At 40.0% G+C, this 18,487-nt stretch overlaps 1 protein-coding gene across 1 annotated transcript in view; it reads right to left on the bottom strand.

Moving 5' to 3' along the window:
• Positions 1-1,334: 1,334 nt before the first annotated feature.
• HEATR5B (HEAT repeat containing 5B) overlaps positions 1,335-18,487 on the bottom strand; it is a 77,255-nt gene continuing 60,102 nt past the window's right edge. The window contains 9 exon segments of the mRNA XM_042451727.1: positions 1,335-5,129; positions 6,051-6,264; positions 7,911-8,062; positions 8,689-8,913; positions 10,083-10,352; positions 11,221-11,365; positions 14,254-14,381; positions 14,574-14,834; positions 16,400-16,640. Of these exon segments, the coding sequence (XP_042307661.1) occupies positions 4,825-5,129; positions 6,051-6,264; positions 7,911-8,062; positions 8,689-8,913; positions 10,083-10,352; positions 11,221-11,365; positions 14,254-14,381; positions 14,574-14,834; positions 16,400-16,640 (1,941 nt within the window). The 3' untranslated portion in view covers positions 1,335-4,824.

Here is an 18,487-nt window from a genome sequence, read left to right as displayed (position 1 = left end):
TGCTTCACAATGAACATGGCTATGCTTTAGTTATTCATGAATTGTAAACAGGACAGGGAACAGTTAGACAGGCAGTTCTCTGAGGAAGCACATTTATCTGTCCAGGCTGGGGAAAAATGAGGCCATATCTCTTCTGACATGTGCTGCACAGAGCAAAACTGTCACTCTAATTGACAGAAGGCCTGCTAGCAGGATATAAATATAATTACCGAGGAACTATGATTTGCATTTTTCACTTTGCCATGAGAATGTAGTTCAATAACTCCTTGTTCTCAGGAACAATGTACCTATGGTTGCTGGCTTTTGGCCTGGAATCTTGCTTTGTCTCTTGTCTCTGGGTGTCCGCTTCCATGAAGCCTGAATCATAGGGGCTAAACTTGATATTATAAAAGTAGACTTATGTGTGTATATTTTTAAGGTAGTGGTTTTCCCCCTCAGTTGAAGGTCATATTCTCATATGAGTCATTTGTCAGGAGTTATACGCTAAAAGTAGCTAGGACTGAAGGTAGTAGCAGGCAGGGCTAGTCCTCCTCTTCCCCTTCCTATCCCAACCTCTTCTTCCTGTCCATCCAGAGGGTTGTCTGGAGATGGGATGATGATGACGACATTTATTTCTATCCTGCCTCTCTTCCAGTTTGAGACTCAAAGAGGCTTACAATAATTAAAAAGACTGTTAAAAATCCACAAGATTCAAAGGTTAAAGTGAGATTAGACAATACAAAAAATTAAAACCAGATTAAAGCATACATCATTAATCGTGTGTTCACGTATCCAAGTTTTTGCAAGAGAACTGAAGAAATCACTTACTGATTGGTTTTGAAAGGAAAACATTCATTTTGGCTGAATGTAGTCCAGCTTAGGTTTAAACCAGACACAGGGAAAGACCAGCTGTTCCCCCTCAAGCTGTTTTTGTGCTCCCTAGACTGCTTGGGGGGGGGGGGGAGGATAAAAATGTGACCCCCTCTAAATGCCTTTGGATGTCCACAAGCAGGAAAGATGATAGTGCACACGCACACACATCACTTGTTCTCCAGAAGCTAGCATATAGAAAGATACTGCCTTTGATATCAGAAAGTTTAGTCATAGTAATTAGTAGCCACCAATAGCCTTACCCAGCATGAATTTATTGAATCCCCCTTTAAAGCCATGCAAGTTAGTGGCATGCAATACATCCTGTGGAAGTGAATTCCACAGCCGGAAAATGTACTTTAAGTACTTTTATCTGTTCTGAATCTCCCATCATTCAGCTTCAGTGGGTGAACCAGCCTGTGGTACCAAGCCCTATTTAATTATACCTAACATGAAACTTGCCTGTTGCAAAGACACTCAGCCACTGGGTTAACATTTTTTATTGAAGTGTCCACAATCATTCCAGTTTCCTTTCTTGGTCAGCTATCGTCAGCTCAGACCCCAATTATGCATATATATTAAATGGAGATATTTATGCACACACTTGTGTGCATCACTGTGATTAAATTGAATTTTGCTTATCATTTTAATGCCATTGTTCCTGTCTAGAAAGACCCATTTGGAGCTCATCACAATCCATTTGTAAAAATCTAATCACTCTAAATAATGAGATGCCACATCCTGTTTCAAACAACATTTTGTCTACAAAACTCTAATCCTAGATGAAGGATGTTCACGCTAGGTACAGATTTGTAACATACCAACATGTTGAACAATGAGGTGCAGCCAGTATTGTGTCAGCACACATACCCTAAGCAAATGTCTACTGGTAATCTACTTGCAACTTTTGGGGTAGTAGAAAACTGGGATTAGTAGACTGAAATATCATAGCTTAACAATAAACAAAAATTGAATTCCTTATTATGGGCACTTCCACCATTAAAAACAAGTGTTTTTGTTGTCTCTCTGTTTTGTAGTGTTACAAAAAAGTGAGATTTAGGAAATCCAAGTTCAAGCACCTACTGAGCCATGAAGCTCACTTAGGTGTATAGGTGTAAAAATACTGATACTGGAACTTTAGTAGGTAGGATGAGGATGGAATGTTCATAGACATAAGGATAGTGCCTGGAGATTTGAAATGTTCCTATATGCAGAAGGAATGGAACAAAGATATATGCCAGAGACAGTGAAAGGCAACGGACACAGGCCTACACACAGCACCGTCACAAACCTCTCCTTCCAGTTAAGTATTTTGGCATTAGGTGTTGCTGTTACAATCAGATCCAGTCCCCTATGTCCTACATGTATTTTGCTAAGGCTGGATGTACTCCTATCTATATATTCAAGCATATATTCAAGTTACAGACTCTTCTCATGTCAATGGTATTTGCCATCTTTGTAGACCACAAAGTTCAAATTTACATACTCCAGCTTTAACATCTTTAAAGTACAATAATAGATCATTCAGTCAGCCAGTTGGGGGAACTTTTTTTTAAATAATCAGGAACTGAGAAGTAATTTAAAGTTTGTATTATAAATTTGTCCATTAAAAAACTTGTTCAATTTTTAAAATAATTCAACAACCCCCATATTTTCATTGCAAACAGTTCAGGAATTTATGGCTATAAAACAGCCTTGCCCTTCAGTAAATTCTTTAACTAGAGAGGTGAACTTGTGTAAAGACTGCAAACCAGACAGTCCTCAACTAGTAGTGTGAAAAGGTCTCTGTTTGGATCCAATGGAAGTTGTACAAAGCTTGGACAACAGGCTTAGTGTTGATACTCAATGAATATATGTACAGAGACCCTTCACTTAAAGGTTCTGTTCTAATTTTATCAAAGGAAAGCAAGGTTCCTTTGTGAAACAGTAGAGCCTGATAACCAATGAAGCTGTTGTAGTTCCTTGTCCTTTTCTTTAAACGACTGAAGACACAAAATATTTATTTCATTATCCAAGGGTATCTACTTAACTAGTACAAATGACATTCTCTTCTAATTGCTAATGTGTCTTATACAATAGTGTTATTCAAAGTGGTAGTCTATGGAGCAGTGCTGGTGTGAGGTGGATTACCAGGAAAGAAAAGTCATAGCCAATGAGCACAAATATGGTACCAGTCCCTGGAGTATTGGGGGGGTGGAGTGGGAGAATACCCTAGCACTGTACTACATGAGATTGTTTAAGAAGAACTGTTGTTTAAAATGGAAGATATGACTGAAATACCCCTACCGTTAGTTGTGAAATAAGCTAGTAACTGATAAAATGGAAAGGGGAGGAGGTGTCTCAGACTGCAGTTTTCCCCTCCATGCACTACCATAGTCAGCAGTCTTAACAGACCAGGTTGAGAGGGAATATGTAAACGTTTAGCAAAATTCTGATAGATGGATGGAATTATCCTTCCTGCTATCACTAGATGATAACATTGTGCAGAAATACTCATATGAGAATTAGAGTTGGCCTAAATGTGAACAATATAGGAAGTAGTGCTTGATTTGGTGTTTTTTTTTTCTTATGAACAGTCTTAAGAATTTCACCAGCTCTAATATTAGAGTGTTATGCTGTAACATTGTCAAATATTTTTTTTTTAAAGAATTTTACCAGCTCTAGAGAAAACACTGACTGATCACAGCCACAACTGTACCCTAAATATACTGGGTTGGACCCAGAAATGAAATAAAAGAAAGTGTGGCAGCTGCACCATCCAATGAACTACTACAGAAGATCCAATCAAACAATGGGCCAGAACAGGCGGCCCTTTCAAGCCATGTTGGATGTTGAGCGGCCACCCAAATGTGAGCGGCTTCAAGGCACTCTAGGAACATGGCATTTATACACTGCACACTGCTGGAGTGACTTGAAGCTGTGGCGGGAGTAGGAAAAGCCACTTTTTCTCTGGTCGAAAGCAAAACAGATTGGGGCTGCAGCATGTGTTCACTGCTGCCCCAATTTGTCTTTAGAAAGGGAGGCTTCAAGCCACCCCTTCCACGTGACTGTTTCGCCCCAATGTGTAAGAGATTGTGTAAGAAGTACAGTTCTGGATTTCATTTCACTTTCAGGCACAAGGATTTTACACTAAATCAGGACAATACCTTCTGAAGGGCAAATCTCAAGTCAGCATAATATAACAAACCCTTCTGGTCTCAGCAGAGAAAATGTATTGGCATGAAAACAAAATGTTATTTGGTTGCTTAATATCTACAGCAGTATTAAGGCTCAAGCCTTCCTAGATCCTATTCCTTGAGATTGGAATACAGATATTTACTTAACCAGAGGGTGAACTCATGCACAGTGATTCAGTGGAATAAATGATATGTTCCAGATATAGCCAAGGGGTCTGTCTTATCCAACAGAGGAGAGAAATGTCTCCATTTACCTAGAATCTCAACCTGTCAGGTTTGTTGCAGTTTATTAATATAGCTAAATGGCTGTCACCTACTCTTTTTAAAAATACTACAGGAGGTACGATATTGATACAATTGCAGTTACTGTTTTGTCAGTACAAAAAATGCATTAAGCCACCTGAGATTTTCAGTGAGAATGGCAATTAACACTGATTTTCTACTCCCCCTGCAACATGTCAGCAACCTTACCTAATCAGCAAGCTTCTAAAATAATACACTTCACTTGAGCACATCAACATTCTAAAAATAAAGACAAGTGCCACACAAAACACTTTATCACAGGTGATAGTTTAACACAGACTCATATGCATGATCAAACTTATTCTATTTCATAAAAAGTATGTACATACAGATAATATTATATCTCTTCTAATGCACAGATTTCAAATCATGTAACACATAACCTCTAGTGGACAGTTATGACAAACAAGGAAAAATACAGAGTGCTATAAGCAATACAAAAGGAATGATGCATTGCTTGGTGATCAATTTTATGATTGGTTCCGACAGGAATAAATCAGAAAAAGCTAGTTTTGAGTTTAATTGTTGGAGTGGAATGTACTGTGGGTGGTGGTTGCCTGGCAGCTGCCTTTGCTTTGCTTGCCTGACTTGCACGCACTGCAGTTTCCAGCCGTGTTTTCAATTCAGGGGCTGCTCCCATTACTGTCTTGAATGCATGAGGATAGAGAGGTCCAATGCGGGTTAGATCTTGGAGGGCAAACTCATGCAGTTCTTTGGATACCACAGATGCAGAAGAGAAAGCACTTTCATTCAATAAATATGATATGAGGGTGGGAACAAGAAGAGCAAGCAAGTGGACTCCTAAAAAAAGAGCATAATTAAAATTAGATATTTTAAATTTAGACACATACTCCATATTAATTTATTTTATTAAGAATTTTTTAAAAATCGGAAGGTTTCAATCTATTTTCCCCCTAATACAAATCCAAAAGGCCCAATGGCAGAGAGCAGAAGAACTATTTTTAGGACCTTACAACTTCACACTGTGCTCAGTTCCAGAATAGCCAAATACTCCCTCAGGTACTCTGTTACCATGGGTACAGATATAGCATAAAACTGCACATACCAATATATAACCATAAGAAGAATGGATGCTTAAAAAAACCCTACTATTTTAATCTGCTGAAAATGGGTAAGAGAATTAGCACAGCATTATCACAAAGCATGTACCCTGTAGCATCACAGATATCTTTGCCACATACAGATGGCCTGTTCCAGAATCCCTTAGGCACTCTGAAGGATTTGTGGAGGTTGCTGTCTATACAGCTCTATTCTGTGTTCAAAAAAAGAATGTACATTTCTTTCATATCTTCAAATGAACATCCAAGCCCTTAGTAGGGGAGATATGCACTGTGGGATTTTCACCTTTCCTCTTTCCCTCTGCTCTTCCTTGGATCCCTCCAAAATCTGTTCCAGAGGGCCATCCAATCCTCTGGAGCAGATTCTGATTGCGCATGGTCAGCTGTAGGGCAAGGTGATGGACCCTTTCTTGTTTTACTGGTGGAAACAGTTGCACCAGCAGAAAGACTCAAGTGGTATTCACCCACATGTTCCTACCAAAGTTCTATGTCCATAAGAAATAAATGCAAAAGGATGATAATCTATCAATGAAATTGAAAGCATATTACCATTGACCTTAAATGATCCACTATTTCCCAGTAATGAATCTGAAAAGCCTTTTCCCTCTGCAATTATTTTCTCCTAGAAAAACAAAATACTTACTGTTTTGTTCTTCACCAAGAGCAACAAGTGTTTCAAGGGCTTTAATTCCCTCCTGGATTGCTAGAAGTTCTGTTTTGTTGTTTGGGCGGTTCTTCTCTACACTCTTCAGTTTCTCAACCATTATCGGTGCCAATGAATGGATATATGGGGTTGAGAGGGCACGGTTGTTGTGTTGAAATACAGAAAGTAGAAGCTGGTAGCATTTGGCCTGAACCTAATCATTATATATATAAAAAAAACATTGCTGTGTCATTTTAGGATTTGCAGTAAGCCTACCAAGCTATTGATTAAATAACACTGAAATAGTAATTATTCAAAAAGGAAAGTGGGAAAGAATAGCACTACTAATCATAAGAAAATACTATTTTCCAGTAATGAATCTGAAAAGACTTTTCCCTCTGCAATTATTTTCTCCCATAAATGTCTCATTTATGTTTAGAAATACATTATTTATGTTCACGCTCATTCCATGGTGAGGAAACATCTTAATATCAAATTACATTCCATTATGGGTAACTGCCCAGGTAAGTGAAGCCAAGCCCACCCTGTCTCCATTCAGTCTTATGTGCAGTCATCCTCCCATGTATCAGCAATTAGGTTTGAAATAAGCTTCACACTGAAGTCAATAGGAGATGTAAAATATATTGCCAGGCTAGGGGCAAGGATTTCTTGAGGAGTCCTAACAGGCAGCTAGGGGAGGTTAATCATTCCCTCCCCACTAGCAACCCATCTGAGATCATACCTTCTCCAACTATCAAAAATTACTTTCTTTCTAATTTTTATGGGTTTTTCAGGCTATGTGGCCATGTTCTGGAAGAGTTTATTCCTGATGTTTCACCAGCATCTGTGGCTAGCATATTCTCTGAAGATGCCACCCACAGATGTTGGCAAAACGTCAGGAATAACCTCTTCTAGAATATGGCCACATAGCCTGAAAAACCCACAAAAAACTATGGATGTCAGCCATGAAAGCCTTCGATTTCATACTTTCTCTCTCTTTCTGCCAGTGGTTCCAAACTTTGGTCCTCCAGGTGTTTTGGACTTCAGTTCCCAGATGCCTTAGCCAGCCTGGCCAACAGTCAAGAATTCTGGGACCTGAAGTTCAAACTGTCTGGAGGATCAAAGTTTGAGAACCACTGTACTAAACAAACAGTGGAGTAGTAAAGTATAAGTACATATATATGGAGGTTGCTCATTCACAGGATTGCCATAAATCAAAGCCAACTCAGTGGCAAATGACAACAATGTAACTCAATGCTAAGTAAATTTTGAAAGCTAGACATAAATTATAAGTTACTCTCAATAGCTCCTTTTCACTTTAAAGGGAAAGAACACCATCTCTACTGTGTATATACTACCCACATGCTATATACTTAATAAACTGATTTATACAAGAGGAATTCACACAGAAAGACATGCTCTTGTACACAAATCCTTTTTTAGATTATGGCTGATATGAACAACAGGATGTCAACTGTGCAGCATCCAAAACATGGGGGAACAAGATTAGACATGGATGCACACACTGTCATCTAGATAACACAAGTCTCAATGAAAAATTACATGGTGCAGATGACGGAGCGATGCTTGCCAGATTTGTCCATGTGTTACAAATATGAAAAGCCAAACAATTGAACTTCAGTACTATTTGTCAAGCTCTAACAAGACATAGGAAAGAACTGCTAGAAGAAAGTGACTGTTTTGAGTAGGATAGTATTTTGGTTTTAAAAATTTTATGCCAAAAAAATGTACATACTTTACAGCTGTACACAAATTAATTTGTATAAATGTAATCAAGAGCTTGGGGGAACAATGGTAGCATATCGTGAAATGCTGGCTGGGCATATAGATACTACTTACCCAAGGATCAGGAGAATTCAGTGCTGTTTTGAATCTGTTCATGCAGCCATTCTGTAATGACTGCACTCCAATTATTTCTGTGCTTGCAGACCAAAGGAATAGTGCAACAGCTGTAAGTATGCTTACTTCATCTAAAATAGGCTTTGAAGCCTCTAGGGGGAAAACATATACAGAGACATACAGTGAAAACAGGTCAAGAGGCTATGCTGAAAGGGGTTTGGAACAGGGAAGTGCAATGGAGCTACTTCCAGTTAGGAGGATACTGGAACATGTACATTTCTATCACAAAAGTTATAATATTTTACAATACTTCCAAGCTAATCTTTCTGAGGCGTGTAATAAAATACCAGTATATACCACTGTAATGTAGCCTGGAAGTGACTGCCACTGAGGAGAGATCTTGATAAGTTTCTGAAAGCAGGTTTAAGTTTACTGATTTGTATGAGATTTTGAAAACCTGGAACTTTTTTCAATGTAATCTCCCACCCTGGATTATAAAGATCTGAATTACAGATCCATGTGAATCCCATTTATGATGAAAGTACAACATCAACCAATACAGTACATTTAATGCATTAAAGAGAATAACGAACTCTATCAAATACCACAAGTATAACAAAGGTGATTTGGATTTCTCGATATTTGCCTGTAATTCCTTACTCTCAGTTCTACAATGCAAAGTTATGTGAAATGAGTACAGCGGATTTGTATTCCATAGCAAATCTCTTAGTTTTCCTTCATTTTAAAAAGTAGTTGCAAGTGACTGCATGCAAATTACCTGGCTGAGAGTAATCTAAGATGGAAGCCAGAGTGCTGCGGATAAGATTTGTCCACTGTTTGTGAATTTCTCCATTTACACCCATTGGAAGAGTAACAATATTTTTCAGTCCTTGAAGTGCTGCAGTGACTGGCAAAGGAACCTGATTTCCTACTGTTTTTACAGCAGTATCTTTCAACACTTGTGTTACCAGAAATAAGATTGTGGGCAATATAGTCATGCATCCTGAAATATAAAATACATTTTCTTGTTGGTGACTGTAATTACAAAATGGTACCCTGCAGGCATGATCCACAGTTCTATGGGACACAGTGTTCTTCAACAAGGACTACCCTGTTCCTCTGTGCTGAAGAAATGTCAAAATTTATGCCATATGACTTGACTGACAAGAGAGAAAATAAGTATCCCTGCATACACACAGCCTTGGGGACATATCAAAACCATATCAGGACATACCAGTGTATGAACATCTCTTATTTTAAAATATAATGTGATGCTTCCAAATTGCTTTTTCTATTAGGCCACTATCATTACCATGAAACAAAAAAGAAATCACCTTGATATATATATGTGTGTGTGTGTGTATATATACACACACATACACACACATACACACACACATATATAGTGTGTGTGATAGAAAATGATCACAGATGACTTGCCATATAGTTTACTACATCCAAATAGCAGGCTTGCTTAGTTTGGGCTTAAGCCTGATATTAGACACTTATTTAAGTTGCAAGTACAGATGGGCTGCATGCTAAGTGAGGGATCTATTCCAGGACCCTTTGCATAATATGATTTTCACATACTGTATAGTCTGGAATCTGATTTCTCTTACCTGAAATGAACAATGAAATGTTCTCTCTAGGCATTTTCTTGGGCCTCCAGAACAAAACTATGTTATGCTTCTGTCAGAAGTTGATCATAGAGTCCTGCTGAAGGACCTACAAATGCCTAGATCAACCATTTTTTTCTGATGCCCGTAAGTGAACCCGTGTTATACAAACTCATATTATATGCTGTCCTACTGTAATTGTTAAATTATGACCAGAACCTGAATTTTCTATAGATGTGCAAAAAACTAAAGTATGTCAAATTGTGTTCCCATGTTTTTGAAGGACCAAACATTACTTAATGGGGAAGAAACTGCAGTAGTATGGATTTAGTTTAAAGAAATAACTACATGCAAATTTCAAACATAACAAAATGTAGCAAACCTCTGCAGTTCCAAGTTATTCTGTAAGCAGATGGGTAAGAATGTCAGTTGAAAGACAATGAGTGTTGGTGACACACACACACACACACCATGTATAATTACAATTTTGTTATGATTACATTCCTTACAAATAACTATTTTTTTCATTATGCACAAAGTAATTAAATTAATGTACCAGCAGGGGAGCAGAGAGTAGGCAGATCAGACAGAATGGAAACAGTGGCAGCCACAAGGCGAGCACTTTCTTCTGGGAGCTGGGTTCTGCTAGAGAGATGACTTGGAGAGTCTGACATTTTTGTGCTCAGATGTGGCATGTGTCGCACTAAGATAAACATCAGCAGCTCCATGGCAGCAAATACAAGAGATTTGCCAGGTACAAGACCCCCACTTTCTCCTCCTTCACCCACTATGGTGTTAATGTCTTTTTCCTTTACATCTTCTTCATCTAAAACAAAAGGACATAAAAGAATATATATTTTAAAAAATACACTCATGGAAGCCACTACAAAAAAAACAGCAAGGGTTTATTATACAGTGCATAATAAAAACTGGAAGTATAAATATGGACACTTCTTATTTCAAACATATTATCAGGAATTAAAATACAGACTTTTGCTTCTTTTCTCCTTTATAAACTGTAGAGAAGGCAGGATCAAAGATGAAATAATACCTAAGTTATAAGCTAAATAACATGCACAAGTATAATCTGTTCCCTCCTGAAACTGTGAGAAATGACAAGCAGGCAAAGATCGTTAATATGAATCAGTTCATATTAAACTATTCAGCTTGGATTAGCTTTGTTTTGTGCTTATATTCCCTCTGCAAATGAGGGGGGGGGGGGAGTTGAAAGAGAGAGGAGAGAAAATCAGCAAAAAACCACACCTGCTCCTCTAGCAAACAGATTCAATAAACAGTTCTTCTAACTAAAAGTAGAATAAATATTAGTTCAATATTTTACACTGTCTTGCTTCTATTCTTCACAGAATAACTAATTTTAAATCCATCAAAACCATTTTAATGTGTTAGCATATAGTACAGTAAGACTGTCCGCATGAATAAACTATATGGTTGACTAGTTGATAGAATACAAGTCTAGAATAAATACAAGCAGAAACATTTCTACATTCCAGCAGCAAAAAGTAATATTCTTAACTTTTTCCAGAAATCTTATTGCTTTTATTTTGAATAATTTACAAACTCTACAGTGAAAGTCACAACTTTTACAGCAAGACTATTATAATAACACTCTAAATGAGGAATTTTGCGTATCCTAATTTCACAATAAAAACTTAATTTCAACATGCATGTCTTACTCAGTGTGTTTCTTTTTTCTTGCAAATGGTCCTGAGCTGCCCTTATAATCTGCTGCACCACACCTGTCACTAGTAGCTGGACTGAAGGAGGATTGCAGGTCAACAGGAGTCGATGAAGCACACTGAGAAGTTCAACACCAAGCAGCTATCATCAAGAAAAAATAATTGTTAACATTGAAAGTAACTATAAGCTAAGATTCTACAGACAATAAAGTTTTTTTTCAGTTGCTGTCAAGTTTTTTGTTGATCCAGCCAGTATCTTATTCAGTTTGAATCTAAAAGACTATTGGAAGCATTTGCTATTTTAAAGTATACAGTTACTAAAGATATCATTCAAAGTCATCCCTTTCCATTTCCCATATGCTTAATGTCCTCAACTAACCTAACTTCATAGAATCATAGAATCATAGAGCTGGAAGAGACCGCAAGGGCCATCCAGTCCAACCCCCTGCCATGCAGGAAATCCAGATCAAAGCATCGCCGACAGATGGCCATCCAGCCTCTGTTTGAAGACCTCCAAGGAGAGAGACTCCACTACACTCCGAGGGAGTGTGTTCCACTGTCGAACAGCCCTTACTGTCAGGAAGTTCCTCCTAATGTTGAGGTGGAATCTCTTTTCCTGCAGCTTGCATCCATTGCTCCGGGTCCTAGTCTCTGGAGCAGCAGAAAACAAGCTCGCTCCCTCCTCAATATGACATCCCTTCAAGTATTTAAATAGGGCTATCATATCACCTCTTAACCTTCTCTTCTCCAGGCTAAACATCCCCAGCTCCCTGAGTCGTTCCTCATAGGGCAAGGTTTCCAGACCTTTCACCATTTTAGTCGCCCTCCTTTGGACACGCTCCAGTTTCTCAATGTCCTTTTTGAATTGTGGCGCCCAGAACTGGACACAATATTCCAGGTGGGGCCTGACCAGAGCAGAATATAGTGGCACTATTACTTCGCTGGATCTAGATACGATACTTCTATTGATGCAGCCTAAAATCGCATTGGCCTTGTTAGCTGCCACATCGCACTGTTGACTCATGTTCAGCTTGTGGTCTACTTGGACTCCTAGATCCCTTTCACATGTTGTCTCCTTAAGCCAGGTGTCTCCCATCCTATATCTGTGCATTTCATTTTTTCGCCCTAAGTGCAGTACCTTACATTTCTCCCTGTTGAAGTTCATTCTGTTAGCTCTGGCCCAGCTTTCTAGTCTATTCAGGTCATTTTGAATTTTGATCCTGTCCTCTGGAGTATTAGCTATTCCTCCTAATTTAGTGTCATCTGCAAATTTGATAAGTATTCCCCCAATTTTTTCCTCCAAGTCATTGATAAAGATGTTGAACAGTACTGGCCCCAGGACAGAGGCCTGTGGGACCCCACTGGTCACTTCTCTCCAGGATGAAAAGGAGCCATTGTTGAGCACCCTTTGGGTTCGGCCGGTCAACCAGTTACAAATCCACTTAACAGTTACCTTGTCTAGCCCACATTTTACAAGCTTGTTTGCAAGAATGTCATGGGGAACTTTGTCAAAGGCCTTACTGAAATCAAGATATACTATATCCACAGCATTCCCTTCATCTACCAAGCTGGTAATTTTATCAAAGAAAGAGATTAGGTTTGTCTGGCATGACTTGTTTCTCTGAAACCCATGTTGACTTTTTGTGATTATGGCATTGCCTTCTAGATGTTCACAGACTCTCTGTTTAATGATCTGCTCCAGGATCTTTCCTGGGATTGATGTCAGACTAACTGGACGATAATTGTTGGGATCCTCTTTCTTCCCCTTTTTGAAGATGGGGACAACGTTTGCCCTCCTCCAGTCTGCTGGGATCTCTCCTGTTCTCCAGGAGTTTTCAAAGATTATTATTCCTTTCTTTGTGAACATATTTTACAAATCCATTTAAAAATCCATTTTGTCTCGTTTTTGTCATCATCCCTATTTCATCTTTTATGCGTGTCTGAGCTGGCATTTTTCAGCTCTCCTTTTTTTTCCATCATGAAATTTAAAAATGGAAGGGGGAAATCATGGACAGGATCCAATACTGGACAGCAGCTAGTAGACCAGCAGTAACAAGAGAGGGTACTCTCCTCTTCTTACTCCAGCCCCGCTGAGTTTTCCCAAAAGCCTTCACCAGACAGCAAGGAGGCCTTGTGACACACACACACTGTTCTCTCTGTGGTTTCAATGACTGTAATACTGAGAAGGGTAGAAAGTTGTATCACACTGGTGTTGCAGTACAGTCACCCCTCCATATCCACAGATTCAACCATCCATGACTTGAAAGTATTTTTAAAAAATACATAAATTCCAAAAAGCAAACTTGATTTTGCCATTTTATAAAAGGGACATAATTTTACTGTGTCACTGTATTTAATGGGACTTAAGCATCCACAGATTTTAGTATCCATGCGGAGTTCTGGAACCAAATGTCACTGGATAGCAAGGGCCCACTGTATTAGTGCAACATTACAGCTTGGCCTAGGTTGTTTTTCTATGCCTTCTAACAGACACTGACTTATGTCAAACCTACACTAAGGACTTGGCTATTCAGAGAAGATTTATTGAAGAGCCCGTACAGACAGGCCAAAATAAAGCTGATTTGGGCCACTTTGGAAGTGTGTTCTTTAAATGACACATGCATCCTAAGAAGTTGGAAGCCACGCCAAAGCCATGCTCCAGTCCTAAGGACTGGAGCACAACTTTGGTGCAGCGTCTGGCCCCTTAAGATGCATGTGTCATTTAAACAGCATACCTCCAAAGTGGCCCAAACCAGCTTTATTTTGGCCTGTCTGTATGGGCCCTAAATCTCAAAGAGAGTGACTTGCCCTGATTAGTGGCCATCTATGGCTGGTCTACCAAAGTCCTAGTCCAATGCTCAAACCATGGTATCAAGATTTGACCTTCTCCTGAAGACTACACTATTTCAGAAACTTTTTCATTCCAAGTAGAACAATCAAAATTTCATTCAATTCAACATTCTGCTTTGTTCTTGTGTCCTGAAAGGATCTATAATTAATAGCGACAGTTGCAATCTTTAGTAAGTATACCTGATCCTCTGCAATATGGGTTCTAGCACAAGCGGAATCCAGTAAAGTATGCAGTGCTTCTAAACAGGATGTAACATGTTCAACAGGCTCTTCTGGTCGAGGAGAACAGAGGAACTGTATACTAACACCTGAAAGGCAAAGTATTTTAGGTTATGGGGTAAATTCAAAATTCTTAACAGTAAAGGATTATTTTTTAAAAAAGCACATGGTATACAAATTTCTGTGCATAGGATTCTCAAACGGCACTATCACAATCTGAGAAGCCATACAATACACAGTAGTAGTGTGACAAGAGCTCTGAATCAAGTGCACAATATTACCCAAAATCAAGTGCATTCTATCCTTGTTTATTTCTTGCAAAGGTTTGGTGGAAGGTGGTGTTCCAGGTGCTGGGTTTAACATAATGGATGTGGCATGATTTTGTGGATTAGTTATTCCTGCTGATGCATCTTCTGTAGTTTCAGAAGCATTAAATCCTGCACTGTTTAACCACAGCGCAACAGCATGTAGAATTGGAGCCCATGAATTGCGGTAATGCAGTCTAGCTGTATCAATTGTCTCTGGAGTGTAGAATGCTCCACCTATTAAGATAATCATTACATTGTATCTTTAGTATGGGTGTGGTGGTGAACAGAACAACATCAATAACAAATATATGTGCTTAGTATTTAGAATAATAAATACATTTTATGATATCATGTAAATCTTAGAATCTATGCAGAATGGACCAAAGAATGAGGGGGGAAAACCCCAAAAAGATACACTCAGAATTCTTCAGCTGGTGGTGCACTATTACCAAAAACATGGTATTCTCAGCTAGTTCAAACAAACAAGTGCATCCTTTGGGCATTTATCATCCAATTTTACACTTGAGGACTTACAGATTAATATATGAACAATATTACTGAAATGTTACCCAAAATTGATTGATTGTGCGGTCTCATTCATACAATTGATGTCGTATTTTGATGCTGCAGATATCAAGTGACAATCTACATTGAGACCAGCATTTTCTTGTGGTCAAAGGATGTTATCTTCTTCATTAATCTCTGAAGCAAGTACAGTGCTCCCTCTGTTTTTGTGGGGAGATCTGTTACGGACACCCCCCATGAAAACAAAAAACGTGCATATTCAAGCCCTATTGGCTTTAATGCAGGCAGGCTCCCATAGGGGCGTACAGGAACATGCCACGGGCACATGCCCTATATTAACTCCCTCTGTTTGGTTGCCGAGGATGTTCAAGGGGCACAAATCCCAAGTCCGCAAGAATGGAGCGAGCACTGTAGTATTGAAGAAAGAAAGGAAGAAAAGGTTATACTAAATGCTAGGGCAGCGGTTCCCAACCTTTGTTGGGCCGCGACCCCCATTGGGGAGGAAAGTCCCGCTCGTGCCCCCCCCGATAGGTTGGGAGGCCATGAAGGGGCGGGATTTTCGGCTGCATACAAGCCCCAGTAGGTTTGCGGCCGGAAGTCCTGCCCCTTCCCAGCCTCCCAACCAATTAGGGAGGCCACCAGGGGAGAAGGGGCAGGACTTCCGGCCGCAAAGGCCTCTGGGGCTTGCAGTCCCGTCCCCTTCTCCCCGTGGTTGCCTGGCAGCCGCGGGGAGAAGAAGAGGAGGCAGCTCCGACCGCCCCTTCCTCCCCGCGGCTGTCTGGCAGCCGCGGGAAGGGAGGGAAGGAGCAGGAGGACCCCCACCCCCTTTCCTACCTCCCTGCGGCTGTCTGGCAGCTGTGGGAAGGAAGGGGGGAGGAGGAGGTGGCCCTGCCCCCATCCCCTTCTCCTTGTGAGTGCCTGTGCCAGGGCCAGCCCTTGCAGGGAGAAGGGAAAGAGGAGGGAGCCCTGCCCCCTCCCCTTTTCCCTGTGCGGTGCCCGCGCTAGCGCCGGCACCCGTGGGGAAAAGTGGAGGGGGAGGCGGGAGGATTCCCAACCTGGCGACCACCATGAAGGAGTCGCGATCCCCAGGTTGGGAACCCCTATGCTAAGGGATTGTGCCCTTCAGTCTTTTGCAATTTTCCAGTATAAATAAATCACAGCAAATCACACGCATGGAAGACATTATATCTTAAAACTACTTTTGCCTGTCAGGGACCTATCTGCATCTCACATAGACAGAAATAATTTTATGGCAGATAAATTTTGTTTCTTACCATCTGGAGGAAGCTGACTTGCAAATTCTGCTGGTAAAGTCAAAAGAGCATAGTCTTTAAGTGCAGCCAACCACAGGCGACTAAGAGCAGGGAGCTCTGGTTGCACAAGGGTTATTAAACTGTCTGGTGGCAGCTCATCAGCTGTGCCATAGTCATCGTCGTCATCATCACCCCCATTCTTCATGGCTTTCTTTGGTTTAGTCTCTGCTTCTTTTTTAATCTTCATAGCCACAACATACACCTTTATGTAAAGATTAATACAAAGACTTAACGACACTTGTTGTGTCTTGCTGGGTTGAAAAAAGAAAGAAAGTATCCCATGTTCCGTGAATGTGTCCCTTCCTATCTGTGTTTCATTACATTAGACACAAAGCTCTGTGTCTTTTGCTACCAGATTTTGATGGAAAAATAAGTACAGTAGTGGTAGAACAGTACAGCCCTTCCTGTGTGTTCTGTTTGTTTAAGGGCTCACTAATAATGAAAATAAATAATCGGTCCAAAATAAATTTTTAAAAATGGTTACCATAGACATGTGAGAAAGTAAGTAAGTTTGGAATGATGTTTTATCATATTTGGCTTAGGCTTCTGAAATGCCTTAACACAAATCCTTTAATATAAAATTTATGAATACAAAATTCATTAATAATGTAAACAGTAAAGGAGAAGATATGTCCTCAAAATAAACAGAACTTAGAATAGTGTTTGGTGGCCCCTCTTTTCAGGGCAAGGAAGACTGAAGACACTAGTTTAAGAGAAAGTTCAGTTTAAATGTGTGAGGTAGAAATATTGATCTTTGTGTTCCTCTAAAAATAAACAAAAAATCCTGTATATTTTGTAAAGTAAGCAAGCAGGCAGGCAGGCAGGCAGATGGTACTACTTCCAAAGCAATATGCAATATCCAAGACGGAATCACACACCCTCCAAGTAGAATAAATAAATGGCTATTGGCAGAAAGTACCTTGTTCTACTGCATTTTAAAACCAAATAGCATTTTTGGAATTTTTGCAGACAGTAACTATGCAGCTAGTATGCTTTCTGTTAACATGCATATAGTATGTTTTGTAAAATGAAATAATCAATAGACAGATAGAAAGAAGATTAACTACCAGATCCAGACCACAGCCAAGGCTTGTAGATTCTTTTTGTACAATATTGCCAAAATCCGACCATATCTCACTGCCTCTACTGCCAAGATCCTGGTCCATGCCCTAGTGATCTCACGACTTGATTACTGTAACGTCCTCCTGGCTGGGCTTCCTCTTTCTCACCTCCGTCCTTTAATCTCTGTCCAGCATTCAGCTGCACGCATTATCACTTCCACCCACCGCTCTGACCACATCTCTCCTGTGTTGGCATCCCTTCACTGGCTCCCTCTCCCTTTCCGCATTCAGTATAAGCTCCTGCTGTCGACATTCAAAGCCCTCCATGGACTGGCCCCTCCTTACTTATCAGACCTTCTTTCTCCTCACCTTCCCACTAGGGCCCTCCGTTCTGGTAGTCAAGGGTTCCTGTCCCAGCCCAGGATTTCCTCTGCCCCAGCCCGGATTCGCCCCTTTTCACTTGCTGCCCCTCACTCCTGGAACCTTCTTCCTCCACAAGCAAGAGCCATCACTTCTTTAACCAGCTTCAAAACGGAGCTGAAAACCATCCTATTCAGAGAAGCCTTCCCAGGCATCGCATAATTGTCGCTTACTATCTGATGTTCTGTTGTTGGCTGTTTATCGATCCATTTCCTGTATTCCTATGTACTGTATATGTATTATCCTACTTGTGATTATGTATTTTCCCTGGATAATGATTAACCATCCATTATGAAGCCTTGCCCTCCCTCCAGTCCATCTGCCTTGGTCCAGGCCTCGGAGGTTGAGAGGAACTGCTGGACCTCTTACCCTTTCTCGTCACCACTCCCTTCTCCTTCTGTATCATGTCTTTTTTAGATTGTAAGCCTGAGGGCAGGGAACCGTCTAACTAAAAAGATTGCATGTACAGCGCTGTGTAAATTTACAGCGCTTCATAAATAAAGGTTAATAATAATAATAAAATACTTAGAATATTTGCATTTAATGCACTTTTTAATCCACAGAAAAG

The sequence above is a fragment of the Sceloporus undulatus genome, chromosome 1 (assembly GCF_019175285.1).
Source record: "Sceloporus undulatus isolate JIND9_A2432 ecotype Alabama chromosome 1, SceUnd_v1.1, whole genome shotgun sequence".
Classification (NCBI taxonomy): Eukaryota; Metazoa; Chordata; class Lepidosauria; order Squamata; family Phrynosomatidae; genus Sceloporus; species Sceloporus undulatus.
The sequence above is the reverse complement of the archived record's forward strand: the minus strand, read 5'-3'. Positions and strand labels throughout refer to the sequence as shown.